The following is a 22223-nucleotide window of genomic DNA, read 5'->3' as shown; positions in this document are numbered from 1 at the left end:
CTTTCCCTAGTTATGGAATGAAAAGTCTTGTCTTAAAGGGAATTTCTGCCATGGAGCAGGGATGGGGAAGGGTCACGGGTGGAGATTAGTCTGTCAGGTGGGGAAACCTATCTTTTTTCTTATTTCCATAGTCACAGCATAATTGTGGCTCTAAGGCCTTTTAGGGTGTCTCTTTAACCTTCCCCTTCCGTCATTATTTCCCAGGATTTCCACATGCTGAGAATCTATAACCCAGACTTCCTATGATTTCTGTCATAACACTCTTCTCCCCAGTTTGGTGATAACTGCTTTTTTGTGTTCCCAACTCTGGAGTACGTAGTGGCCCAGAACTGCCACTGCTAATTAAGCCCTCTAGACTCCAGCCCACTAGGCTCCCACTAGACTGGGTGGGGAAGGATGGGGGGAGGGGGGAGGGGGAGGGAGGGAGGGGAGGGGAGGTAAATGTCCCTGTGGGGAGAAAGCAGACTTGACAGGAGGGGGAGGGAGGGCAGGTGGGTGTTGAGTGAGGACTGGACTCCATGATTGAAGACCATGGAGATGACCTCATTTAGGGTTTGCTATGTGAAAGACTGGTATTTTTATTGATATGAACTGCTTACTATTGATGCCCTTTTTCTTTTTGTTTCTGTTTATTTAGTGGCACTAACCAATGAAGTAGCTAAAAGGCAAGAAATAGTAGTGGGGGGAGAGAACAAAGGGCCTAGACAAGGCTGAGGATCAAGTAAACATTCTGAGTATTTGAGGTTCTCTACTGTATTATATGAGTTACAAAAATTGAATTTCATGAAATAAAAATCTATTTTAATTCACACCTCTGAAGATTCCTATTGCTTTAGGCATAATCACAGAAATGGGCTTCCTTTGGCCATTTGGCCAACAGTTTGGCTTCTGTTTCTGGACAGATAACTGTTGTCTGTTTGCTTATTGTTGGGAAAAGCCAACATGAGTAAATGGGTGGAGATAGGAACAAACTACAGGTGGAGCTTTCTTGAAACAAGACCAGTTACTGCATATGTGGCCTTACATGTGACAAATTGGGGCATGATTCTTGAGTTGACCAAAAGAGTCACAATAAAATTTAATTTAAAATATTCCATATACATACGCCTTTTAAATGATATTTTTTAAAGTATTTTACATAAAACCTTTTAAAAATTCACCCATTTACAGCAGTGGCTTCCCGGCTGCATTAAATCTATTAGCAATTGAAGGTGAGGAAAGTAGTACCTTGTGCCCCCTTGTGGCCAAGTTAGTGTCCGTTGTCCTGTCTTCCTCCTTCCTCCGCTCCCCCTGCTTCCTGCTGCTCAACCAGTCTTCCTTGCCTTTTGTCGTTGTTGTTGCTTTTTTAAGCCACAGAAGGACATGCTCCTATTTCATTACAGTATAACAAACGGAACACTTGGAGAGGGGGGCATGGTTTTTATCACTGGGTCTGTTTGCTAATCTGAAAAAAAGAAGACCATAATGGTTTAGGTGGTAATGAGAAGTTTCTGGTAAAGGTGAGAGTACCTCTACTTAGCAACTCTCAGCTGCTGGAAATAAGCTACTTAAGAATTTCCTGTTGGCACAAGGCATTTTATAATAAGCTAGGGGTATTTTTTTTAATTTATCTTGCTTTTACGTGGTAGATGATTTTAATCTCCTGGGTTGGAACAGTGCCAGAATATAATCCAGAAAACCTGTTCCAAACTGCTATAAAAATACCACAAATATATTGCAGTGACTTTAGAAACCTTTATTTGTTTCACTAAAAAGAAAATCTGTTTTGCTGTATGTTCTCAGGTTTGTCCAACTGTCCATCTCAGCTAACTAAATTTGACCTGTGATTCCTTTTCCCTTTTGAGCAGCAATCTTACTGGGAAGGTTTGTTTCTCTGATGTGAATTCCATTCTCTTGCAGGCTAAGTGTGTGTGGAAACACCCACCCGGAGATGAGATATATCGCAAAGGTTCAATCTCTGTGTTTGAAGTGGATGGCAAGAAAAACAAGGTAAAAAGTGCTGACATCAGAAAAAGGGGTGAAAGTGTTGTACATTCACAGGTTTCAGAAATCTGTTTTATCTCCATCTCACCTTGTAAAGAAGATAGAACTCTTCTATTGGCCAAAATACACAATTTCTGCTTCATTAACAATGATGGCATGATCTTTAAATTTTAGGCCTTTATCTGATAAGTATAAGAATCACTGGCCCACACATAAACGTTGTTTCTCTACTTCCAGATCTACTGCCAAAACCTGTGCCTGTTGGCCAAGCTTTTTCTGGACCACAAGACATTATATTATGATGTGGAACCCTTCCTGTTCTATGTTATGACAGAAGCAGACAACACTGGTTGTCACCTGATTGGATATTTTTCCAAGGTCAGCAGGATCTGGAGATTAAGAAGCTGATGACCAGAGCAGGGTGATTGATGTTGGCATATGGTGACTCAGCCCACTGATGGAAAGAGGCAGTTCCCTGGGCAATGATGACAGCCCTTCTCTTAAAGGGTGGTGGGGGGTGGGGTGGAAATCCACGTATCAAAGATTATTTAATGAAAATGTGCAATTCTTTATTAAAAGCTTCTGATTTATTCATTTCTGGACTTGTGGATTGAAGCTGCCCATTAATTAATGGCCAGGGCCCTGCCTACTAACCCATAAGCCCACATCTTGTAGTCAAGCCAACCAACTCTCCTTGCTTTGCTCTTCTCTGTGTTATTAGCTTAAAACCAGGAATATGTTCCTTTTGCCTGGTTTTCTAGCTGGGCTCCTTCAGTTGATAACGCCACCGTGCCTTTAAAGACTCAAGGCCAGATTTTGCTTATGACTTTTTAATATAACAACTTTATTGAAATATAATTCTCCTACCATACAATTCACTCATTTAAAGTGTATGGTGTAGTGGTTTTTAGCATATTCACAGAGTTGCGCAACCACCTGGCAGTCACCACAATCAGTTTTTGTTACCCCAGTAAGAAACCCCATACCCATAAGTAGTCACTCCTCATTTCCACTCATTCCCTCCCAGCCCCACTGTCTCTATAAGTTTGCCTGTTCTGGACATTTCACATAAATGGAATCATGCAGTATGTGATTTAATTGTGTTTTGACCCCCTTCCAGAATGGGGACTTCCTGTTTGGATTCCCTCCCTTCTCCAGTAGGCAACACTCTTTTGAAATACTGCTTTTAAAGAGGGCTGCTCTAGACTGACTCAGCATTTTAAGCCTTCTTGCCTTGCTCTGTGCCTGTAAGGAACCCAGAGTCAGCCCCCTTAAGATGAGACTGGAAATCTTAGAGCTAGGGAAACCCTGGGATCATCATAAAGGGTGTGGATGTACCAGCTGTGAGCCTGACAGCCACTCCTCAGGACTAGTTAGCATATATTTTGCAAGCAACCTTGTTTTGTATCTGTGGGACTACTGATACCTCTGGTTCCAAATTCTCATGACCCACTCATCTGTTTGCTCTTGATTTTAGGAAAAGAATTCATTCCTCAACTACAATGTATCCTGTATCCTTACCATGCCTCAGTACATGAGACAGGGCTATGGCAAGATGCTCATTGATTTCAGTAAGTGAAACAGGAAAGTCATAAGTTCCACAAGCAGGGACCATGTGAATATTGTTGTTTGTCTTTTTGTCCTGTGATCTATCTATACAGTTCCTGGCACGTAGTGGAATTACACTGGTATTAAGTGAATGAGTAAGTGGAAGAATTCTGAACGTTGTCAGTTGGCCTGATACACACTGAACACTCAAATGAATACAGGACCCTGAGTTGGTACCTAATGGTGGGAGATACAGAGGATAGTAAAGTAAGCTCTTTAGGATTACCCCAGTTTGAGACTTACCAAGAGCACATACATGCATAAGGCTTCAAATTTGTTCTTGGGTGTTAGGAATTTTAGTTTTGTAAGCTTTTGTCTAGAGGCAGTCATCTTATTAATCATGGATTCTGTATTTGGGAATTTGCCTACTCATTAAAATTTATTCATAAGCCCCAAATCAACCAACATGCCCATGGCAGCAAAAAAAAAAAAGTCACCATGCATTCCCAGATGAGGTGAAACAAGGTACCTTGTTTCAGCTCTCTGTGTTTAAGCCAGTGTCCTTTCCATGGTCTGTTAGTGCCATGTCATTCATATTTTTGTGCCTTTTTAAAAATCTTTATTTATGTGGCTGCACCAGGTCTTATTAGTTGTGCAGGATCTTCGTTGCCTCGTGCGAGATCTTCGTTGTGGCGTGCGGGACCTTTAGGTGCGGCATGCATGCGGGATCTTGTTCCCTGACCAGGAATCAAACCTGGGCCCCCTGCATTGGGAGTGCGGAGTCTTAACCACTGGACCACCAGGGAAGTCCCCATGTTTTTGTGCTTTTTGTTATTGATTTTCTTTTCTTTTTATTTTTTGGCTGCACTGCACAGCTTGTGGGATGTTAGTTCCCCGACAAGGGGTTGAACCTGGGCCCTTGGCAGTGAAAGCGTGGAGTCCCAACTACTGGACCGCCAGGGAATTCCCTGTTGCTGATTTTAAATGGTCCCTAAGTGTAGTGCTGAAGTACCGTCTAGGAAGGCTGTGATGTGCCTTACGGAGAAAGCGTGTTTTATAGATAGGTTTTATTCAGGCATACATTATTGTGCTGTTGGCTGTTAGTTCACTGTTAATGAATCAACGATATGTATTAAATAGGTGTTTTTAAACAGAAGCACATAAAATGAGGTTATGTATTGATTGGTTGACAAAAATGTGACCAGCAGCCCACAGGAACCTAACCCTGTATCTCCCCTAAGAGCAGTGGTTCAATATTCGCTAATTCAGTGTTCACTGTGACTTTGTAGAATATAACTACCGTAAATAATGGGATTCAACCGTGTTTTATTCGATATTCACTGTAACATGACATATTTTAGTCAAATTAGAATTCTTAGAAACAGCTTTGTGATCCTTTTTTTTTTTTTTTTTTTTGTGGTACGTGGGTCTCTCATTGTTGTGGCCTCTCCCGTTGCGGAGCACAGGCTCTGGACGCGCAGGCTCAGCGGCCATGGCTCACGGGCCCAGCCGCCCCGCGGCACGTGGGATCTTCCCGGACCGGGGCACGAACCCGTGTCCCCTGCATCGGCAGGTGGACTCTCAACCACTGCGCCACCAGGGAAGCCCCCTCCCCCCCCCCTTTTTTTTTAAGCCATCTGGTAAGAGATGAATCAGGAAATGGCATAATCCACTAAGGGTGTGAGGGGATTGTATATCTTTGAATAGGTAATACCTATTTTATAATTGATATTGCAAAGCAGACTCTGCTCCTTAAATCTTTTTCCATGTTGGTACATTGTTCTTACTAGGGTGAGGTACAGTGTCTGTATTGTTCCCTGGCAGGTTATTTGCTTTCCAAAGTGGAAGAAAAAGTTGGCTCCCCAGAGCGTCCACTCTCAGATCTGGGGCTCATAAGCTACCGCAGTTACTGGAAAGAAGTGCTTCTTCGTTACCTGCATAATTTCCAAGGCAAAGAGATTTCTATCAAAGGTTGGTTTTTGACTCTTAGAAAATGGTTGTTACTCAAGATGTTAGTTCCACTGAATAGTCTGACTTTTCTCTTTGGCCCTGTTCATGCTTTGTAACCTGCAAAGAAAATAACCCCATTCTGTGTTTCATCTGAATATGAGAGCAGGAGGCCCACTAATGTGGACCACTCACTAAAGGTGCCTAAGGATTCCAGAGTGTTTGGCCCTTGGGACTGGTTATATGATTTGGTTTCTTACAGAGAAAATGTGGTGGGTTTCTTTGTTTTTTTAATTTTTTTTTTTTGAGTTTTGAACTTTATTTATTTACTTATTTTTGGCTGCGTTGGGTCTTCGTTGCTGCACGCAGGCTCCCTCTAGTTGAGGTGAGCGGGGGCTACTCTTCGTTGTGGTGCGCGGCCTCTAACTGCAGTGGCTTCTCCCGTTGCGGAGCACAGCGCGGGCTTCAGTAGTTGTGGCTCGCGGGCCCCACAGCGCAGGCTCAGTAGTTGTGGCGCACGGGCTTAGTTGCTCCGCCGCATGTGGGATCTTCCCGGACCAGGGCTCGAACCTGTGTCCCCTGCCTTGGCAGGCTGATTCCTAACCACTGTGCCACCAGGGAAGTCTGAAAATGTGTTTTATAGATAGGTTTTACTCAGGCATTCGTTATTGCGTCTCAAATCTCAGGTTGCTGACACTTTAATTCTCAACAAAAGTCAAGAAAGAAGAAAAACTTCAAGTCTTTTGGCACACACAGGAACTTCTAACATCCCTGAATATTTGTGAGGATGGGAGAATTTAGTTTGGTCTGTCTTTGACCTTGATTTCTATAGGGGCCAAGTGGTTTCCTGCTGTAATATCCGTCTTCTGTAGTTATTTTAACTGGTAAAATGAATGCTTTGTAAATTTCTTCTGAACAGCTTGGGTCAAGTAGTGAAGATTCCAAACATTTGGAGTCTGCGTCTAGATTTCCTCCAAGGCAAAGGGGGCCTTGGTGGGGCAGGGCGGGGGTGGTGTCTACATTTTGGCCAAGTTCTCAGTAGCTCTTCTGTTTCAGAAATTAGCCAGGAGACAGCTGTGAATCCTGTGGACATTGTCAGCACTCTGCAAGCCCTTCAGATGCTCAAATATTGGAAAGGAAAACACCTAGTTTTGAAGAGACAGGTAAAGTTACTATCAGCCTCTTGCTCATTGCTTAATGTCCCTTGAGGCCTAGCAGAGCAAAGTGGGGCCTTCACACCTTACAGGTAACCTTCCTTTCTTAAAGGAGTCTGACTCTACGCATCCTTTACTTGGTCTCATTGTCAGGCTTATCTTAAGCTCCTGTCTCAGATTTGAATGACAGACGTGTAAGCAGCTCCAGTTAAGCAGCTTTATGTTGCACAGTCGTACTTCTATCCTTGGATGATCTTCTTAGATCGGATGAAGAGTGCCCATCTGTGGAGAATCTTCATAAACTCCAGGGCCTGTGGAAGTGGTTTTAAATTCCTTTAACAAATGCCATCTCAACTCATGCCAATTTAAAATTTTAAGTTGACTTATAACGTTTACTGATGGAAGATGAATAATGAGTTTCAGGTCTTACCGAAGGCATAGTAAGAAGAAATGGATTAGGTAGGAGAGCACTAGGTAAATCAAAAGATAATTTTTTTTTATATACCTGTCTCACACCTTAGTATATTATTAAATCTTTGGCCATTTCTTCTTTGCTAATAATCATTTTGGAATCCACTTACAAACATGTTTTAGTTGAATGTATATAATAATTTTTCCCATTGTTCTCCCTCAGGACCTGATTGATGAGTGGATAGCCAAAGAGGCCAAAAGATCCAACTCCAATAAAACCATGGATCCAAGCTGTTTAAAATGGACCCCTCCCAAGGGCACTTAAAGTGACCGGTTACTCCGAGCCAGCGAACCCCAGCAGTAGGAATCCGTACCCTAGGGATCTGTCTGTCATTTCTGTTGCTCTTGTGATTGGCAAGTACAGTATCCTTTGGGAAGGCCATCCCCCTCAGGACTGTCCTGGCTCCGACCTTTGTGTACACTGCAGACGCTGGTTCTGAGGAACTGTTGTTTCGGCCTCAGTGAGGTTGCCTGGGTGGGATCTGTATTAGACTTGAGTGCAGATCCCTCGTAGCACTGACCCAAGGTGTTCTGTTTTGGTACTGTACCTGTCCAGTCACTGGTTCTCTCCTCTGGCCCCATGAGGTTGTGTCGTGTCTTCTAAACTTTGTAATAGTGCTTCTTCTTGCCGCCCAGTCACCAGACCACCAACTACGGTTACTGCCACCAGGACATTCCCAGTTACTCCTTACCTGTGTTCTTGGAGGGGCAGGGAAGAGGTAACACTTCTGAGTGTGTGTGTGTGCTGGGAGGGGTCCCTTCCCTTTGGATTTCATCTCACTTTAAGTTTTCTCCTCCATTTTTACTGAAAGACCTGTTTTTGATCAGTATCAGGCTGACCAGAGCCAAATACTTTTTTTTTTTTTTTTTTTTTTTTTGGCGGTACGCGGGCCTCTCACTGTTGTGGCCTCTCCCGTTGCGGAGCACAGGCTCCGGACGCCCAGGCTCAGCGGCCATGGCCCACGGGCCCAGCCGCTCCGCGGCACGTGGGATCCTCCCAGACCGGGGCACGAACCTGTGTCCCCTGCATCGGCAGGCGGACTCTCAACCACTGCGCCACCCGTGAAGCCCAGAGCCAAATACTTTTGAAGACTCGCAGGGATTAGTCTTGGTTACAGCACATTATCTGAATGAGATGGAGAAAAGAATTGAGAAGTGATGATTCTGTATTTGGATTTGAGTTCACCTGTGGGCAGTAGGCAACATCTTGGTGGAAGGGAATGGAGTACTACTTTTTGCCTCACCAGAAAGTGCCCAGTAGTAAATGTTTTCTTCTCTTTACTCCCTGCCCGTCTTTACGTTTGCAGGTGCCAAAATAATTTCCAGTTCTCCCTTTCATGCTGCATGTTAACTGGTTAATTATCCTGCAGAAACCTTTTCACCAGTACCAGTCTGATATAGCATACTTCCACATAAGTTACACTGCTTTTGTCTGAACATCCTTGGAGAAGTGATTGAAAATGACTTCCGTGTCTCAGCCCATGACTCAGCAAGGCAGAATGGCCACCCCTGCCAAGGTTTGCTTCCCTTTTCAACAGTGCCTCACCCTCCCTCTAAGACTAAAGTGCTTATGCCCTTCCAAGAACTCCTCCTCCATTTCCTTTTTGGGATTTACCACCATCCCCCCATTCTCTGGTCTCCTATTTTTGGTGTTGTTTAAGTGAAGGAAGAGATGCTCCCTCTAATTTCTCTCTAGCCCATTATAACCTGCTATCTTGGGGCAGCTTTTGATGTATGACATGTCACCCTTTCCAACTTGGTCTCTACAACACCGCTGTCTTCATGTGGAACCCTCACCACAATCCCAACTCTGGTCATTTGTGCCTTTCTCTTGTCATCTTTGTACACTACTTATATTCACTGTGGGTTGGGGGGAGCTAATTTTAAGCATGTTCAGTGGCAGCTCCCTGCCAGTTTCAGTGTCACTGTTAAAATTTATCCAAAAGCAACTTCACTGGGGGTTTTCTTAAGGGGTAAAGGCCTTTTACAGAAGCTAATCCTTCCCCACATGTGGTAGAATGTGCTGTTCTATATCTACTCCTCAATAAAGCATGTTCTCTGCTCAAGTCTGTTTCACCTAGGAGCTCTCATTTGAGTACAAAATGGTGCCACTGACCTGCTGCTAACAGGTAATGCACTTGGGATTTATTTTCCTAGCAGTAAACTGACTGTTGAGGGATGTGGTTTGTGGCTGGGGAAGGTGGTTTCTTCCTCTGTGATGCAGGGTATCTATGGAGGGAGTGCTTACTCTGAGCTTGTTTAGTTGATGGGATAAACTCTCCCTGCCACACTCTGGTTCCAGATAATAGGTATGCATAGCAATAAGTAGTCTGTATTATCCATTCTTCTATTAAGTTCATTAAGTTCAAGGACAGAAAACCCAGCAGGAAGTTAGGATACCTGGGGTACAGTAGCTGTGGGAGGTGGGAAAAGGTGGGTCTCTTCTTGTCTCCAGGCTTATTTGCCAGTAGTGAGCAGTGCCACCTCTAGTTATTGTCTCTCTCAGGTTGAGATGATTTCTGAAAGTAGCTGCATTTTCCTGTAGCATTTACCTAGAGCAGGAAAAGGGTGGCCGGGCACTTCGCTATATGGTGGAGAGGAGGAGGGTGGAAATTGTATTTGCTGGGGTGGTTTTGCCCACTGTGGCCAGCATGGTGAGGACTTCTCCTGGCAGACAAACTAGGGGTCCTCCTTGGTAAGGTTAGAGTTCAGTGTGTCACTTGACTGGGGGTGGGAGATGGGATGGAGAGAAGCTCAAGCTTATAAAAAGACCCTTCTTACACATCTTAGAAAGATGTGCGCCAGATCTCCCTGTTCTAGGTATTCACAACAAAGGGAAATTCTGCTCTCTCTCACATTTTGAAAAAATTTAGGTAGTTAATATGGACCATGAGAATGGATGCTGAGAGGTCAAGGCACTTGAAGTTTTGTGCACAGTGCGGTCCCAAGCCTCCACTGATTGCCACCCCCCTTTTCCTCACCTAGAAATCAAAGGAAGTTTTCTCTGGTTTAAATCCTTACAGCTATGGGAACAGACAGTTCACTTCCTTGGCTACTTTGAGTCAGCCTGTGCCCGCTGACTCCTTTTTACCTGCACAAAAGAAGCTCAGCTGCTTAGGCTCCTTCATTAGAAGAGCAAAAGTCTGGAGTCATTCCTGGATCTAGCTCCTGAAACTCTCTAAGTGGAAGCACCTACTCTATTTCTGGAGGGAGGAAGAGAGCCCTAGCATGAGCTGGTTGCTTCCTATCTGCTCAGCACTGTGCTGGGTACCTTCACACTGCCTTGTTTGACCCTCACGTTAGCTCAGTGCAATGGAAATTCACACCGGTTTTGCAGAAGGAAACCTAGAGCACAGGGTGACGCAGGAAGCATCAAAGACAAATATTTTGGTCTGTCCAGCTTGAGAACCTGTATCATTTGCTTTCTTGGCTTTCTTGATTCCTTAATGATTTATCATCTCCCTTCGAGTTAGATTTCCTTGCTTCAACTGTAGACCCCCGTGCTTCTAGTGGCTTCCACTGCCAGAAGGATGACAACACTGGTGAAAACTTTAAGATGAAAGAATTGATTTTAGTTGCTCCTATAGGCAGCATTTGGAGGCCAGAGACCTAAACCAGGAAACAAAGATGTGCTTCATTCTGGCTCTGCTTCCGATTTAGGAATAAACTGTTCAACAAGCACTGTCTGTCCCTTTACGTACATGGTTTCCTTCAGTCCCTACAACGCCACCACTGTAAGGTGAGTATTGTAGCCCTTTTCCACATGAGAAAATTTGAGGCTCGGAGGTCTTGCTGCTGGGTTATAGAAATAGAATGAGAGCCTTGCTCCTCTGATTCCAAATCCCATGCTTCGGACAACGCTATTGTGAGTCATCTGATGCCTCTGTGCTCGCTTTCCCATTTCTCACAGGGGGAACAGTGAGTCATATTAAGTAACGTTTAAGAATATGGTGTGCCCTTTATAGAGAAGATGATGCTTTTGACATGTCCTCAGCTTTGGTTTGTCCCTGTAGTTCTGGGCAGGTTGCCTCGCTGGGGTTAGGAATGGCCTCTAATGGAGTTCATGTGAAGCCAGTATAGAAAAATACCACAGCTTGCTTACAGCACACATTCCTTCTGGAATATGAAACCAGTGAAAAGCAGCTTTTTGAATGTATATCAGTAACTGTAGTATAAACGTGGCTGCCTTTTCCTCCTTTGAAGAGCAATTGATACGCCAAACATTGAAGAAGTGTAGTTTGTATGAAAGGTGCCACGGGATCAAGCAGCGTGGCTCAGTGATCCTTTTACCCTTTTTGCTTTCCTTCTGACCTTTTGAGAATCTAGTCAAAGCATCAAGTCTTTTAAAAAAAATGTACATAAATGCAAATATGCACACATTTGTCTACAGTTCAGGAAATTGAGCCTTTGAAGTCCATTTCTGAACTGGGGTTAATAAGAAACCCTGGTTTGAGAAAGCTCCAGTGAAAAGGCAGGAACCCCACCTACCTGCCTTCACTCCCAGCCCATGACTAGTTCTTTGTGTAAGGTGACAGGTCCCGTTAAGTGAGGTACAGTGATGACAGGGAGAAGGCCTGGCTCACTGGCTCAACGTTAGGATCCTCACAGGTGCACATATATACACAGTGCTGCTATACAGGGTTTTGCATGTTCAGAGAATAAGGTGAAAACTCTTTTGCTAAATATATATGATGTATGCTAGGAATTCTAGAAACTACTTTTTGCTATTCGTTGATATCATAGAATTGTAGAATTGGACCTCCTCTGGGCTTGCTCCAGCACTTTCTGCTATAAATTTGTATGACTGTCTCTTCCAGACTGTCTCCTGCTGATGGGGGCAGTTTAATTGCCCACTTCCTTTGTGGTATCTTCAACAAAATGCCAATGAATGTCACTAAGAAGAAAAAAAAAAAAGGCTGCCCAGTGGTGAAAAATGCCCCTTGCTGGAATATCAGTTTGTCTCTTCCGTCTTGTGCAATACGTGTAGATGCAGGTCATGCTGCTACCATTCTGGGGTTTGGGAGTTGGTTTATTTGTGCCCAAGAGTGGAGAAAATAACCTGTGCTGTTGCACAACTTTGGCTCCATTGCTCCTCCCAGATGTTCTATGTGAGATGTAAACACCTTTATCCTTGATAAGTCATGTCCATTCCAAGAAGTCAGTCTTTCTCAACTGGGTATTTGTTTCTGGAAACCACTCACCTTATGTTTAATCAGTTCCAAAGTTTTCAGGAACCTATACCCTTATCTCACAAAAAAGGTGCGGTAGATCACCTCCAGAGATGGCCACCAACAGCTTCTCCCACCTCTGGATGTGTGTGCCGCTCCTTCCAGTAAGAGCTAATTTTCCTTTGGAGTGTGAGCTGGACTTTTTTTTGGGGGGGTGCTGGACCCTGGGAGGCCTGCAGTCAGGAGGCGGCTTGCACTGCCCCCTACTCCCACATTTCTCCCTGGACACGGGTAAGGTGTGAGAATGAGGAAGAGAGATGCCTAGTGATGAACAGTCAGTCTTGAGATGGAGACTATTTCACTACAGGTCAAACAGAAGAATCTTAACTGGTTGTGCATACACCGTCCGGCCTCTCAGGGCCTCTGCTGTCACTAAAACCTTCCCTGGCACCCAGATGAAGGGCCTGGCCTCTCCACCAATGCTTTCTTCCCCTCCTTTTAAACAGCCTAACGACCCCACCCCCAAAGAATCAGGCGCCCCCGCAAGCCCCTAACACATTTTCTTTTTGGAAAGAGGGACACAGAAGCTGAATGTTACGCAGCCCAGTGAATTAATGAATCGCCCTTTACTGCCGAACCCACACAACTCCCAGCTCAGTCCTTTGTTCACCTAGGTTTGGCCCCTAGGATTTCATTCTAGCTCTTGCTAAGCATCCTGGGGTCCTTTGTGTCCCACCTGCCTATGAGCCACTGGGGCAGGACAATGGTCTCCCCGTCAGAAGCGGGGCAGTGGCGGCTCCCTGAGGTGGGACCTGTTTCCTTCCTCTAGAGCTCTTCCCAGTGCTGGGAGCGTGACTAGCTGCCTGTGTCCCCAAAGCAGAGCAGTCAGTTGACGGGCCGCCTCATACACAAGAATTGGTGAAGGACCTGGGACCCACTTCTGCCCCTTGAGGTTATGATGGTGGGTAGGGAGGGGGTGTCTGCTTTCAGGCAGGGGCTTGTCACCTTTACCTATGTCCCAAGCCTGTTTTCCCACCTCGGGTGGGGAGCACAACTGTTTAGTATTTCCCTTTACAACCCTGCAAAAAGGTCTCCCAACTGCTGACATGCCAGGCCACTGGGCAGGGTGCAGAGCCCAGGCCATCCCTGCCCTCTGCCCTGCACCAGAGAAGAAACCATCCACTGTTCATTGGTTTATTGAGCCCCTGCTGTGTTCTGGGCACAGGAGATAGAGGAGCGGGGGAGACTCATCCTGCTGTGCAGTGAGGTCCAAGTGAGGGGGGGTGCGGGCAGGGTCACTAGCTCACAGTGGTGACAACAGTGCACTTATGCACAACTGCTGCTTGAGACCGAGAGTCCTGGGAGGAGGCCCAGTGAGTTCAGTGAGGGCCTGGTGGTAGGGACATGCCGGCGATGAGCACAGGAGACACGGAAGCTGGCTGGTTGGCTGTCACGTCCAGGTAGGGAGAAAGGGGTTTTTCGTCCTCTGGGAAGCATGTGGCGGGGGCTCTGACCAGTGGTCCTCATCCTCTCGGCCTGGGAAGAGTGCTGCACGTGGCCGGCGGTTAGGGGAGACTGGTCTGCCTCCTCCACCCTCGGAGCCCTTCCCTAGTCATCCACCCAAGGCCCTCCACGTCCCTAACTCGCGTTTCTCCAGCTGCAGATATCTAAGGCAAATTACAGGTTCATCTGGCACAGCTTCCATTTTTCAACCATAAACGCCTCCAGAGCATGGACGAGCCAACCCTCACTAATCCTCTCTAAAGAAAGGGAGTGGTAATCCACCACTCAAAATTCCAAAGGCCCTCCTGGGGCCACGGGAAGTGGCCTAGGGAGCAGGACACACAGTGTTTAGTCCTGGCTCTGTTATCAGTTCAGTGTGTGACTTTGGGCGAATTGTTTCCATCCCTGAAAAGTGATTTCTAAGGCTCCTGCCGACACTGCGTGGAGGGACATTCATTTCCACATTGGCATTGGGTTGACTTCCATGGCCCTTCAAGTGGAATGGCTCAGACACTTAGGAAAAACTCTTGGGGGAATAGAGAGGACTTTCCCATCTTTATTCCCAAGAGCCTATGTTGGAAGGAGCAGGTATCAGGGAAGCTAGAGAGCGGTCCACAGGTCTGCGGCTCTCGGGGGAGAGGTCAGGATTAGGAAAGCAGGCTTGAGCGTGGCGTCTTTGATCAGCTGCAACACCCCCTGCCCTTCCTCTTGAGCCGACTGGCTTGAGCTATGGATCCTTCCCCAGCTCGATTCACTTTACTACTTTCATGCCTGTTCATTTATTGAGCATCCCCTTGAACCCCTTTGGGGTTGTGGCCCCTGCCAGAAGGCGTTAGCTGATAACTACTTAGGGTGTTACCCCTCCCAGGGCCATTTGCCTTTATTTATAATTGTTGAAGATAGAAAATACCTTAAGACTTTCTAACAACGATTAGTAAGGGAATAAGGGGGATGTTCCAGGGTCTGAAAAACCACACACTACTCTGTAGCTTCAGCTGGCCTTGAGACGGGGGAGCAGAGTGTGCCTGGGTGTGTTGGGGGTGGAGAGGGTGCAGCTTCAGGGCTACAGCTGTTACAGGCCTGGATCATCAAAGGGATCATGATCTCCCTGCACCTCGACTGCTCTCTTCCGTGGGGCCTCTGCCTAATAGCTTGTGGGGAGCCTGTTCTGTCTGGCCAGCTGCCTGGCCCACACCATGGAGACTGGCAGCAAAGTGGTCACTTTCTCATTATGCCCTTGCAATCCAGTAGAAGCTCTCATCTACCTTCTGTAGATGGTCCTCCCCTGCCCAGGTGGCCCTGGTCCTCGCTGATACCCTGGTGGTGAAGAGAGGAGACAGAGAAGAAAAAGAGAGAGTGCAGTAGAGGAAGGCTGTCTTGGGAGCCAAGAAAGACAGGGCCAGAGCTGGGGCCTCATGAATGGAGTCATTTCTCAATCAACCTAGGAGCTGAGGTTCATTCATTCACTGATGCATTCACTGATTCCTTCCTCTTTCTCCTCCATTCTCCCTCCCTTCTCCCGTTCCTTCCACAAACACCTCGTGGGCACCTCTAATAGAAGCTGTGGGCACAGAGGAGATGGCAGACCTCTACCTGCCTGTGGGGTAGCTCCTGCTCTGGGGACACCAGCCATGTGACCCAGCAGAACAGTACAAGGCAGTGTGCCAAGGAGGGCACCGTGCCCAGACTATGGAGACAAGCTCTGGGTAAGGCAGGCGGGGCGGCAGGGGAAGAGAGGAGCTAGGAGTCCTGTCAGTGAGGGCGCCCGGAAGGATGTGGTGAGTCTTAGGGCGTTAGGTTTGCTTCTGAGAACACTGAAGGGTGGTGGGTAAAGGTTGGTTTGTTTTCTTTTGATATTGTTTTTCCCTTTTCACCAAAAGGACAGCTTTTCACTTTTAAGGTCCTTCTGGATTGATTAGTTTCTCCAACTCCAGGCTTTAGACCCAAGGTAATTTTGGACCTTTGGCAGAACTAGATTCATCCCCGTCTTTTCCATATCCCTGCAGCTACTCCCCAGGTACGTACAGACCGCCTCTCTAAGGAAACAACAAGGGAGCCTAGCATGCGGCCAAACCATGCTGCCCCGGTCCTCCACAATGCCAGCCTGGTGCGCCCTGGCCAGAGCATCTCTCCCGCCTCCCTGGACAACTCTGTTCTCCCCAGGGAGCATGCTGGGGGAAGGTCTGGACAACACTTACCTCTTCTCTCTGGCTGGATGGGAGGTATTCCTGGGGGAAAAAGAGAGAAGGAATGAGGGTTGCACCGCTTCCCTGGGGGCCCAGTGAGGTGAAAGGGCTCATGGCTCTTTGGGATCCCGCACCTTTGGTGGGTCTTCAATGGAACTCCAGTCACTCCCTGTTGTCCTGCTGTGGCTGGGCCGCACAAGGTACACTCTGAGTAGGAGGCAGTGTGGGGTAGTAGGAAGTGCACATACTTTGGAGTCATTGCGCCTGGCACCAGCTGGGCATCCTTGGGAAAGTATTTAGCCTATCTGAGTTTTAGCTTCCCTGCTGGTGGTAAAGGGGATATTGTGAGATTTAATCACATGTGAGCACAGTGTTCAATAAATTTTTTTTTTTTTTTTGGCCATGCCACGCAGCACGGAGGATCTTAGTTCCCTGACCAGGGATCAAACCTGTGCCCCCTGCAGTGGAAGCACGGAGTCCTAACTACTGGACCGCCAGGGAAGTCCTCAGTAAATATTTCTCTTATAATCCCTTCCCCTGCTTCCTCATGGGTTGCTGGATTTGGAAGAGAGCTCTGAAATGGCCCAGTCCAAAACTCATTTTGTAGAGGAGGAAACTGAGGCCAAAAGTGTTTGCTCACAAGTTGATTTCCTCTTCTTATTTTTATTGTTTTGTGGAGGTACTGGGAAGGTTTTCTCTATTTTTATATGCATTTTTTAAAATTACAAAAGCAGCCTCTGGGGACTTCCCTGGTGGTCCAGTAGTTAAGACTCTTGTGCTTCCACTGCAGCGGGCACCGGTTCGATCCCTGGTCGATCCCATGCCATGTGGCACGGCCCCCCCAACAAAAAAAGAAAAGAATAAAAAAGCAGTCTCTGAATAAATGCCCACTATAAAATGGTAATGTAGACGATAGTGTAGTAACAGTTCCTCTTAACTCTCTCCCTCGCCTCCACTTCCTATCCTAGGTGTAAACACTGTAGACAGTTTGATATTTATCCTTCTGGAACTCTCCCTGTGTTTTCATACATATATCTGTGTAAGTATGTAGTGTTTCTTTTAAACAGGTAAACTCCTATCTTACATATTGTTAAATAACTTGCTTTTTCCACTGAACCAGTATCTTGGAGATCTTTATCTTTCCACAGATCTGCCTCATCCATTTTAATGGCCATAAAGGGTATGGATGTGCCCAATATGTATATATATATATATATATTTTTTTTTAATATAAATTTATTTATTTATTTTTGGCTGCGTTGGGTCTTTGTTGCTGTGCGCAGGCTTTCTGTTCTTGCGGCGAGCGGGGGCTACTCTTCGTTGCAGTGTGCGGGCTTCTCATTGCGGTGGCTTCTCTTGTTGCGGAGCACGGGCTCTAGGCGCGTGGGCTTCAGTAGTTGTGGCACACGGGCTCTAGAGCACAGGCTCAGTAGTTGTGGTGCACTGGCTCAGCTGCTCCGTGGCAGGTGGGATCTTCCCGGGCCAGGGCTCGAACCCGTGTCCCCTGCATTGGCAGGTGGATTCTTAACCACTGTGTCACCAGGGAAGCCCAAAGTGCCAGTTCTTTCATATCCTCACCAACACTACTTTAAAAAATATACGGTATTGGCAATAAGAAAAAGAAAACGGCTCTCTGTTCAGACTGTTTTTTCCTTGTCCCCCCAGGACATGAATCACGCATCAAGCGTGCCCTCAGGGAACATAGGTTCATTTAATAATTCTATTTGAGTCAAACAGAATCAACTAGAAAGCTTAGCCCATGCCTTTACTCACATCTAGAGGCTGATCTTGAGCACCACCACCTCTCTCCACAGTCATCCATTGTATTGAAGGAAGGGCGCCAGCAGGATGCAATGCATTTGTCCCCACCCTTAGGGTGACTGCACTCCCCGGATGCTGGAGACAGCCCTGGTTTGCACCTGTTGCCTGGCATAATTACCACCCTCTGAAGTATCCTGGTTTGGATGATAATTGACACGGACACTCTATCCCATCCCATCACATGAGCGACCCCTACTGGACTGGAGGAAGAGCTGCTGTAAGCTAGGGTCTCTGCTGGGTGTAACAGAACCCACCCAGAAGCCCTCCTCGCTGGGCACCCGCCCACTTCTGTCACTCACCTCCCACCTGCTTCCCCATCAATCCAAAGAACTGGCTCGCTTTGCCCCTCTTCACTTCCCAGAGCTGGAGCTGAATGCTGGGCACAACATCTTCCTGAAACAGCAGAGAGTTCCTTAGAGTTGGGGCAAGGAGACAGCCTGAGCCATAACAATCTCAATAACACGAGCTCTGTGCTGGCACTGAGCTCTTCTGCACATTTTACACAATACTGTAAATAATAATAATAATAATTAATAGCTAACATTTTACCGTGTTCCTAAGCACTTGCATATATTAATTCACTTAATCCTCACCAAACCACATGAAGTAAGTACTATTACTGTCACCAGTTTACAGGTGGAAACACTGAAGCACAGAGCAATTACCAGCAAGGATGTGAGATGAAGCCAGAACTCAAACCCATGTCACGTGGCTTAAAGCTCAAACACTCCGGTCATAATCTCATTTACTCTTCACAACAACCATATGAAATAGGGACTGATTTATCCCTGTTTTACAGGTAGGGAAACTGAGACTTTTGGAGGTGAAGTGACTGGTTCAAGGTCACACAGGAAGTGGTAGAGCCAGTAGAGCCACTCAGGAAGTCTGACTCCAGGGCACAGGTTCTGCTCCATCTTGGGAAATGTCTCCAATATAGACAAGGAGGGGGCAGCTGATGAACTTGGGGTGGGCACCCAGTTGGCGAGATGAGACTGCTTTCCCTCTAACTCCTGTTTTCCTCTCTTCCCCTGGCACTACCACCATTGTCCTGGATTTATCCTGCCCTAGAACCTGGGCCTCCCTTGAGGATAATGGCATGTGGCCTGGGGTGGAGGCCACTCCCCTGGGCAAAGGCATTTTCATCCTTGAGCTGATGGGGTGAAAGTTCTGGACCAAGGACTATAGATTTAAGTTCTCATTCCTCCGTTAACCTTTGTGACCTTGGCTGAAGTCCTCTCCTTCTCTGGCCTTAACTGCAGCCTCTGAAAAAGGCCCCGCTTAGCTCTGCTGAAAGGGAGAGATGCTCGCTAGTGGGGAGAATGACAGTGGGTGACGTTCATTAGACCGTCTTCACATCTCTATATCCCCAGTACCTGGCACAGTGCCTGGTACACACGGGAGCTCAGCATGTGTGGGATACAGGATGCTGAATGAAAGGTCCTTTCTCTGATAGTCTGGGAATAGGGAAGAGGATGGGGTCTCCTTTTCCAGGAAGGCTGAGACAGGTGAAGAGAGCCCTAGAGTAACACAAGCCACCTGCCAGGAGGCTGGCAGCTGGGGTTGGGTCAGGGACTTGCTCTTCCATTCCCAGTTTCCCCAGGGGCAGAACTGGAGCTTCGGGGACCAGCAGGGACCTGGCTGGGGTGCAGTGGAGACCCCTTCGCCTCTCACAGTTTGTCCCAACTTTTGGGATCAGGAGTAAATTTTTTCTAAGCTTTGGACGAATTCAGTCACTTCCAATCTGTCTCCTCCCCAGGACATCAATGGCTGGGGCTGCTGTCTCGGCCTGGAGTTGCCTAGCCTGGCCAGGAGCCGGAAAAGTGTCTTTGGACCCATTTCTGAAAATCTTATGGAAAGCACTTTGCCTTGGTAAAAGGCAGTCTTCAAATGCAGGCTGGAGAGAATGGCTTTTTATGAATTAAGTAAGACTCACCTTTCTCCCACCCACTGGGTTTCTGGGGGGCCTTTAGGAGGCATCTTTCACTCAGGAAGGACTCTTGCCCTCACTGGAAGCCCTCCTTATCCATTTAGCCCAAATCCCCAGCTCCAGGGCTAACTGCAGGCGGGGAGACCTGAGAGCTAGGGAGGCGGTCGGATCATCCCGGACAGAGGCACCATTCCTCCCGTCACCTCACTTGGAGTAATGGTTCCTGTATCCCAAGCCCTGTCTCGGGAAGTGTCTCGGGAAGCAGAGGGATATTAAATGAGAGTGAGCAGAGAAGAAGCATTAGACCCAGGTGAGGTGTTTGCAGGTGCCCAGCAGTACTAGTTGAAGTTGATGATGATGTTTCCCATGTGGCCATGTAGAGAGGCCACCATCACACAGCTTCCCTGGGCCTGGGCACAGACTCCATGTCAAAGCTGGAAAAAAAAACCTTGGGGGTCATCCTCTCCCCGCTGCCCCCATTTTACAAGTGAGGAAACTGATGTGACCTTCCCCAGTTCGCACAGAGTCAGTGGAGAAGCTGAGACTTGAACCTGGGTCTCTCCAGCCTGCTGTCTTCTCAATGGCACACACTTCCACATTCAGACAAACCAGGAAGGAAACCTGCCATGAAGGAAACCCACCAGGAATGGCTGTTATTCCATGGCTCGTCCTGTGGCCCCAGTGTGTTCACCATCCCAGGACTTGGAGGAGCCAGGCCCCGCCCAGTCCCATCTGCCCTCCTGGAGGCCTTCCCTGAGCACCGGGCCTGTTGGTCTCTGATCCACTGGCCTTGCTCCCCTGTCTGACTGGAACTCCCCAAGGTCAGGATCTTTGTCTCCCTGACCAGACAGGGTGGGGCGCAGATGCTGTGTCTCTAACTTTGAGATTTATTCCCAGAGACAGAACTCAGGTCAATTTAGTAGGAGAGACTGGCAATCAAACCAGTACTTGTCAGGAAATAAGAGTTTCTGCATGTGAGACAAAACAGTGATCCCGCCCCAAGTTGACCCCCTTGAAAGGAAATGCTGGACAATGTCCTCTGAGGCACAAATACGCAGAATCAGACCTTGGGCAAGGTGTACAGTTGTGCCTTTTTAAAAAAATATTTATTTATTTATTTATGGCTGCACTGGGTCTTTGTTGCTGGGTGTGGCTTTCTCTAGTTGCGGTGAGCGGGGACTATACTTCGTTGCGGTGCGTGGGCTTCTCATTGCGGTGGCTTCTCTTGTTGTGGAGCACGGGCTCTAGGTGTGCGGGCTTCAGGAGTTGTGGCACACAAGCTCAGGAGTTGTGGCTCACAGGCTGTAGAATGCAGGCTCAGTAGTTGCGGCGCATGGGCTTAGTGGCTCCGCGGCATGTGGGATCTTCCGGGACCAGAGCTCGAACCCTTGTCCCCTGCATTGGCAGGCAGATTCTTAACCACTGCACCACCAGGGAAGTCCCTGTACAGTTGTGCTTTTGAAGCTGCATGACCTTGGACAAATTGCTTGACCTTTCTGTGCCTCAGTTTCCTTATCTGTGAAATGGGGATAGTAATGGTACCTTCCCCACCGGCTGATATGAGGATTACATGGGTTAATATTTATGAAGCATTTAGGACAGTGCCAGGAACTGTCCTAAATAACTGCCCTAAATAAGTGTTTGTTAAATGAAGTGTGAGTGCATGTGTGCGCACACACACACACACACACACACACTGTTGCTTCCATATGCATGCAACTCTTTGGAGGTTTGCCAGGCCAGAGATCATGACCTTGAACCTGCCCAGAGAGGGGAGGCAGACACCTCGCCTTGCAGTGTACAACCTGCTCTCCTGGCAGCCATAAAGGGGATCTTCTGCCCCCTCCACCATGTATCATCCCCTGCTTCTCCCCAAAGGTACCTACCTCCAGGGTCACGGTCACCCAGGACCCAGCTTCAGCATCAAGTGCCAGTTCCTTGTCACCTGCCACAGTGCAAGCAGACAGCCCCATCAGGAGAGGCAGGGTGAGGCAGAGCAGCATGGTGAGCACTGCTCTGTCCTGGGACCCTCGGGGAGCCCCTCTCAGTCCACAGACCGCCACTAGCAGGCTCCGTCCTCTCTCTCTGGCTCCTCTCGGCCGGTGGGGGAAACTCCACCTGTTCTGTCCTCCCAGCTACTCGGCTTCTTCCTTCAGCTTATCTGACCCCCGGGGCCATTTCCTGTGACTGCCCCCCCCGCCCCCACCAGCTGGAAAAGCCAATGATACCACGAGCTGCCCAGAGAAGGGACCAGGTCTCCTCCGCTGCCGCCCCCCAGCAGTTGATCTCTGTTGCAACACCGCCTCACCGTTGGTTGCATTCCCCTTGGGAGGCAGGTGCACAATGGAGCAGTGTGTGGGGCCTGGTGCTTCCGGCTTCCTGACTGGAAGCCCTGAGCAGGCAGCATCATCTTGGAAATGGGAAGGGGGAACTGCCTGGCTTCTCCCTTACCCTGTAAGAGAGGCCTCTCTCCAGAACTTAGTATTCTACCACTAGTCTCCCCTTCCAGTCACTG

The 22223-nt window shown here is 47.6% G+C and overlaps 2 protein-coding genes and 1 non-coding gene across 7 annotated transcripts in view; 1 reads left to right on the top strand and 2 right to left on the bottom strand.

Moving 5' to 3' along the window:
• KAT7 (lysine acetyltransferase 7) overlaps positions 1–7801 on the top strand; it is a 30789-nt gene extending 22988 nt beyond the window's left edge. The window contains exons 9-14 of one of the 5 annotated variants that reach the window (XM_007465076.1): positions 1900–1989; positions 2221–2361; positions 3461–3554; positions 5356–5502; positions 6535–6641; positions 7267–7801. In XM_007465076.1, the coding sequence (XP_007465138.1) occupies positions 1900–1989; positions 2221–2361; positions 3461–3554; positions 5356–5502; positions 6535–6641; positions 7267–7368 (681 nt within the window). In that variant the 3' untranslated portion in view covers positions 7369–7801. The remainder of the gene's footprint in view (positions 1–1899; positions 1990–2220; positions 2362–3460; positions 3555–5355; positions 5503–6534; positions 6642–7266) is intronic. The other 4 variants (XM_007465079.1, XM_007465078.1, XM_007465077.1 and 1 more) reach the window with 4 other exon arrangements.
• TRNAG-CCC (transfer RNA glycine (anticodon CCC)) lies at positions 4265–4337 on the bottom strand. The gene has a single exon. It is a non-coding gene; the product is annotated as a tRNA-Gly (tRNA).
• Positions 7802–13721: 5920 nt separating the features above from the next.
• TAC4 (tachykinin precursor 4) lies at positions 13722–21711 on the bottom strand. The gene is given in 6 exon segments (XM_007465227.1): positions 13722–13807; positions 15040–15074; positions 15076–15091; positions 15973–16002; positions 18081–18174; positions 21595–21711. Coding segments are annotated over 6 exon segments (378 nt in total).
• Positions 21712–22223: the final 512 nt, after the last annotated feature.

Source organism: Lipotes vexillifer, unplaced genomic scaffold, assembly GCF_000442215.2.
Source record: "Lipotes vexillifer unplaced genomic scaffold, Lipotes_vexillifer_v1.1 scaffold591, whole genome shotgun sequence".
NCBI classification, from domain to species: Eukaryota; Metazoa; Chordata; class Mammalia; order Artiodactyla; family Lipotidae; genus Lipotes; species Lipotes vexillifer.
The sequence above is the reverse complement of the archived record's forward strand: the minus strand, read 5'-3'. Positions and strand labels throughout refer to the sequence as shown.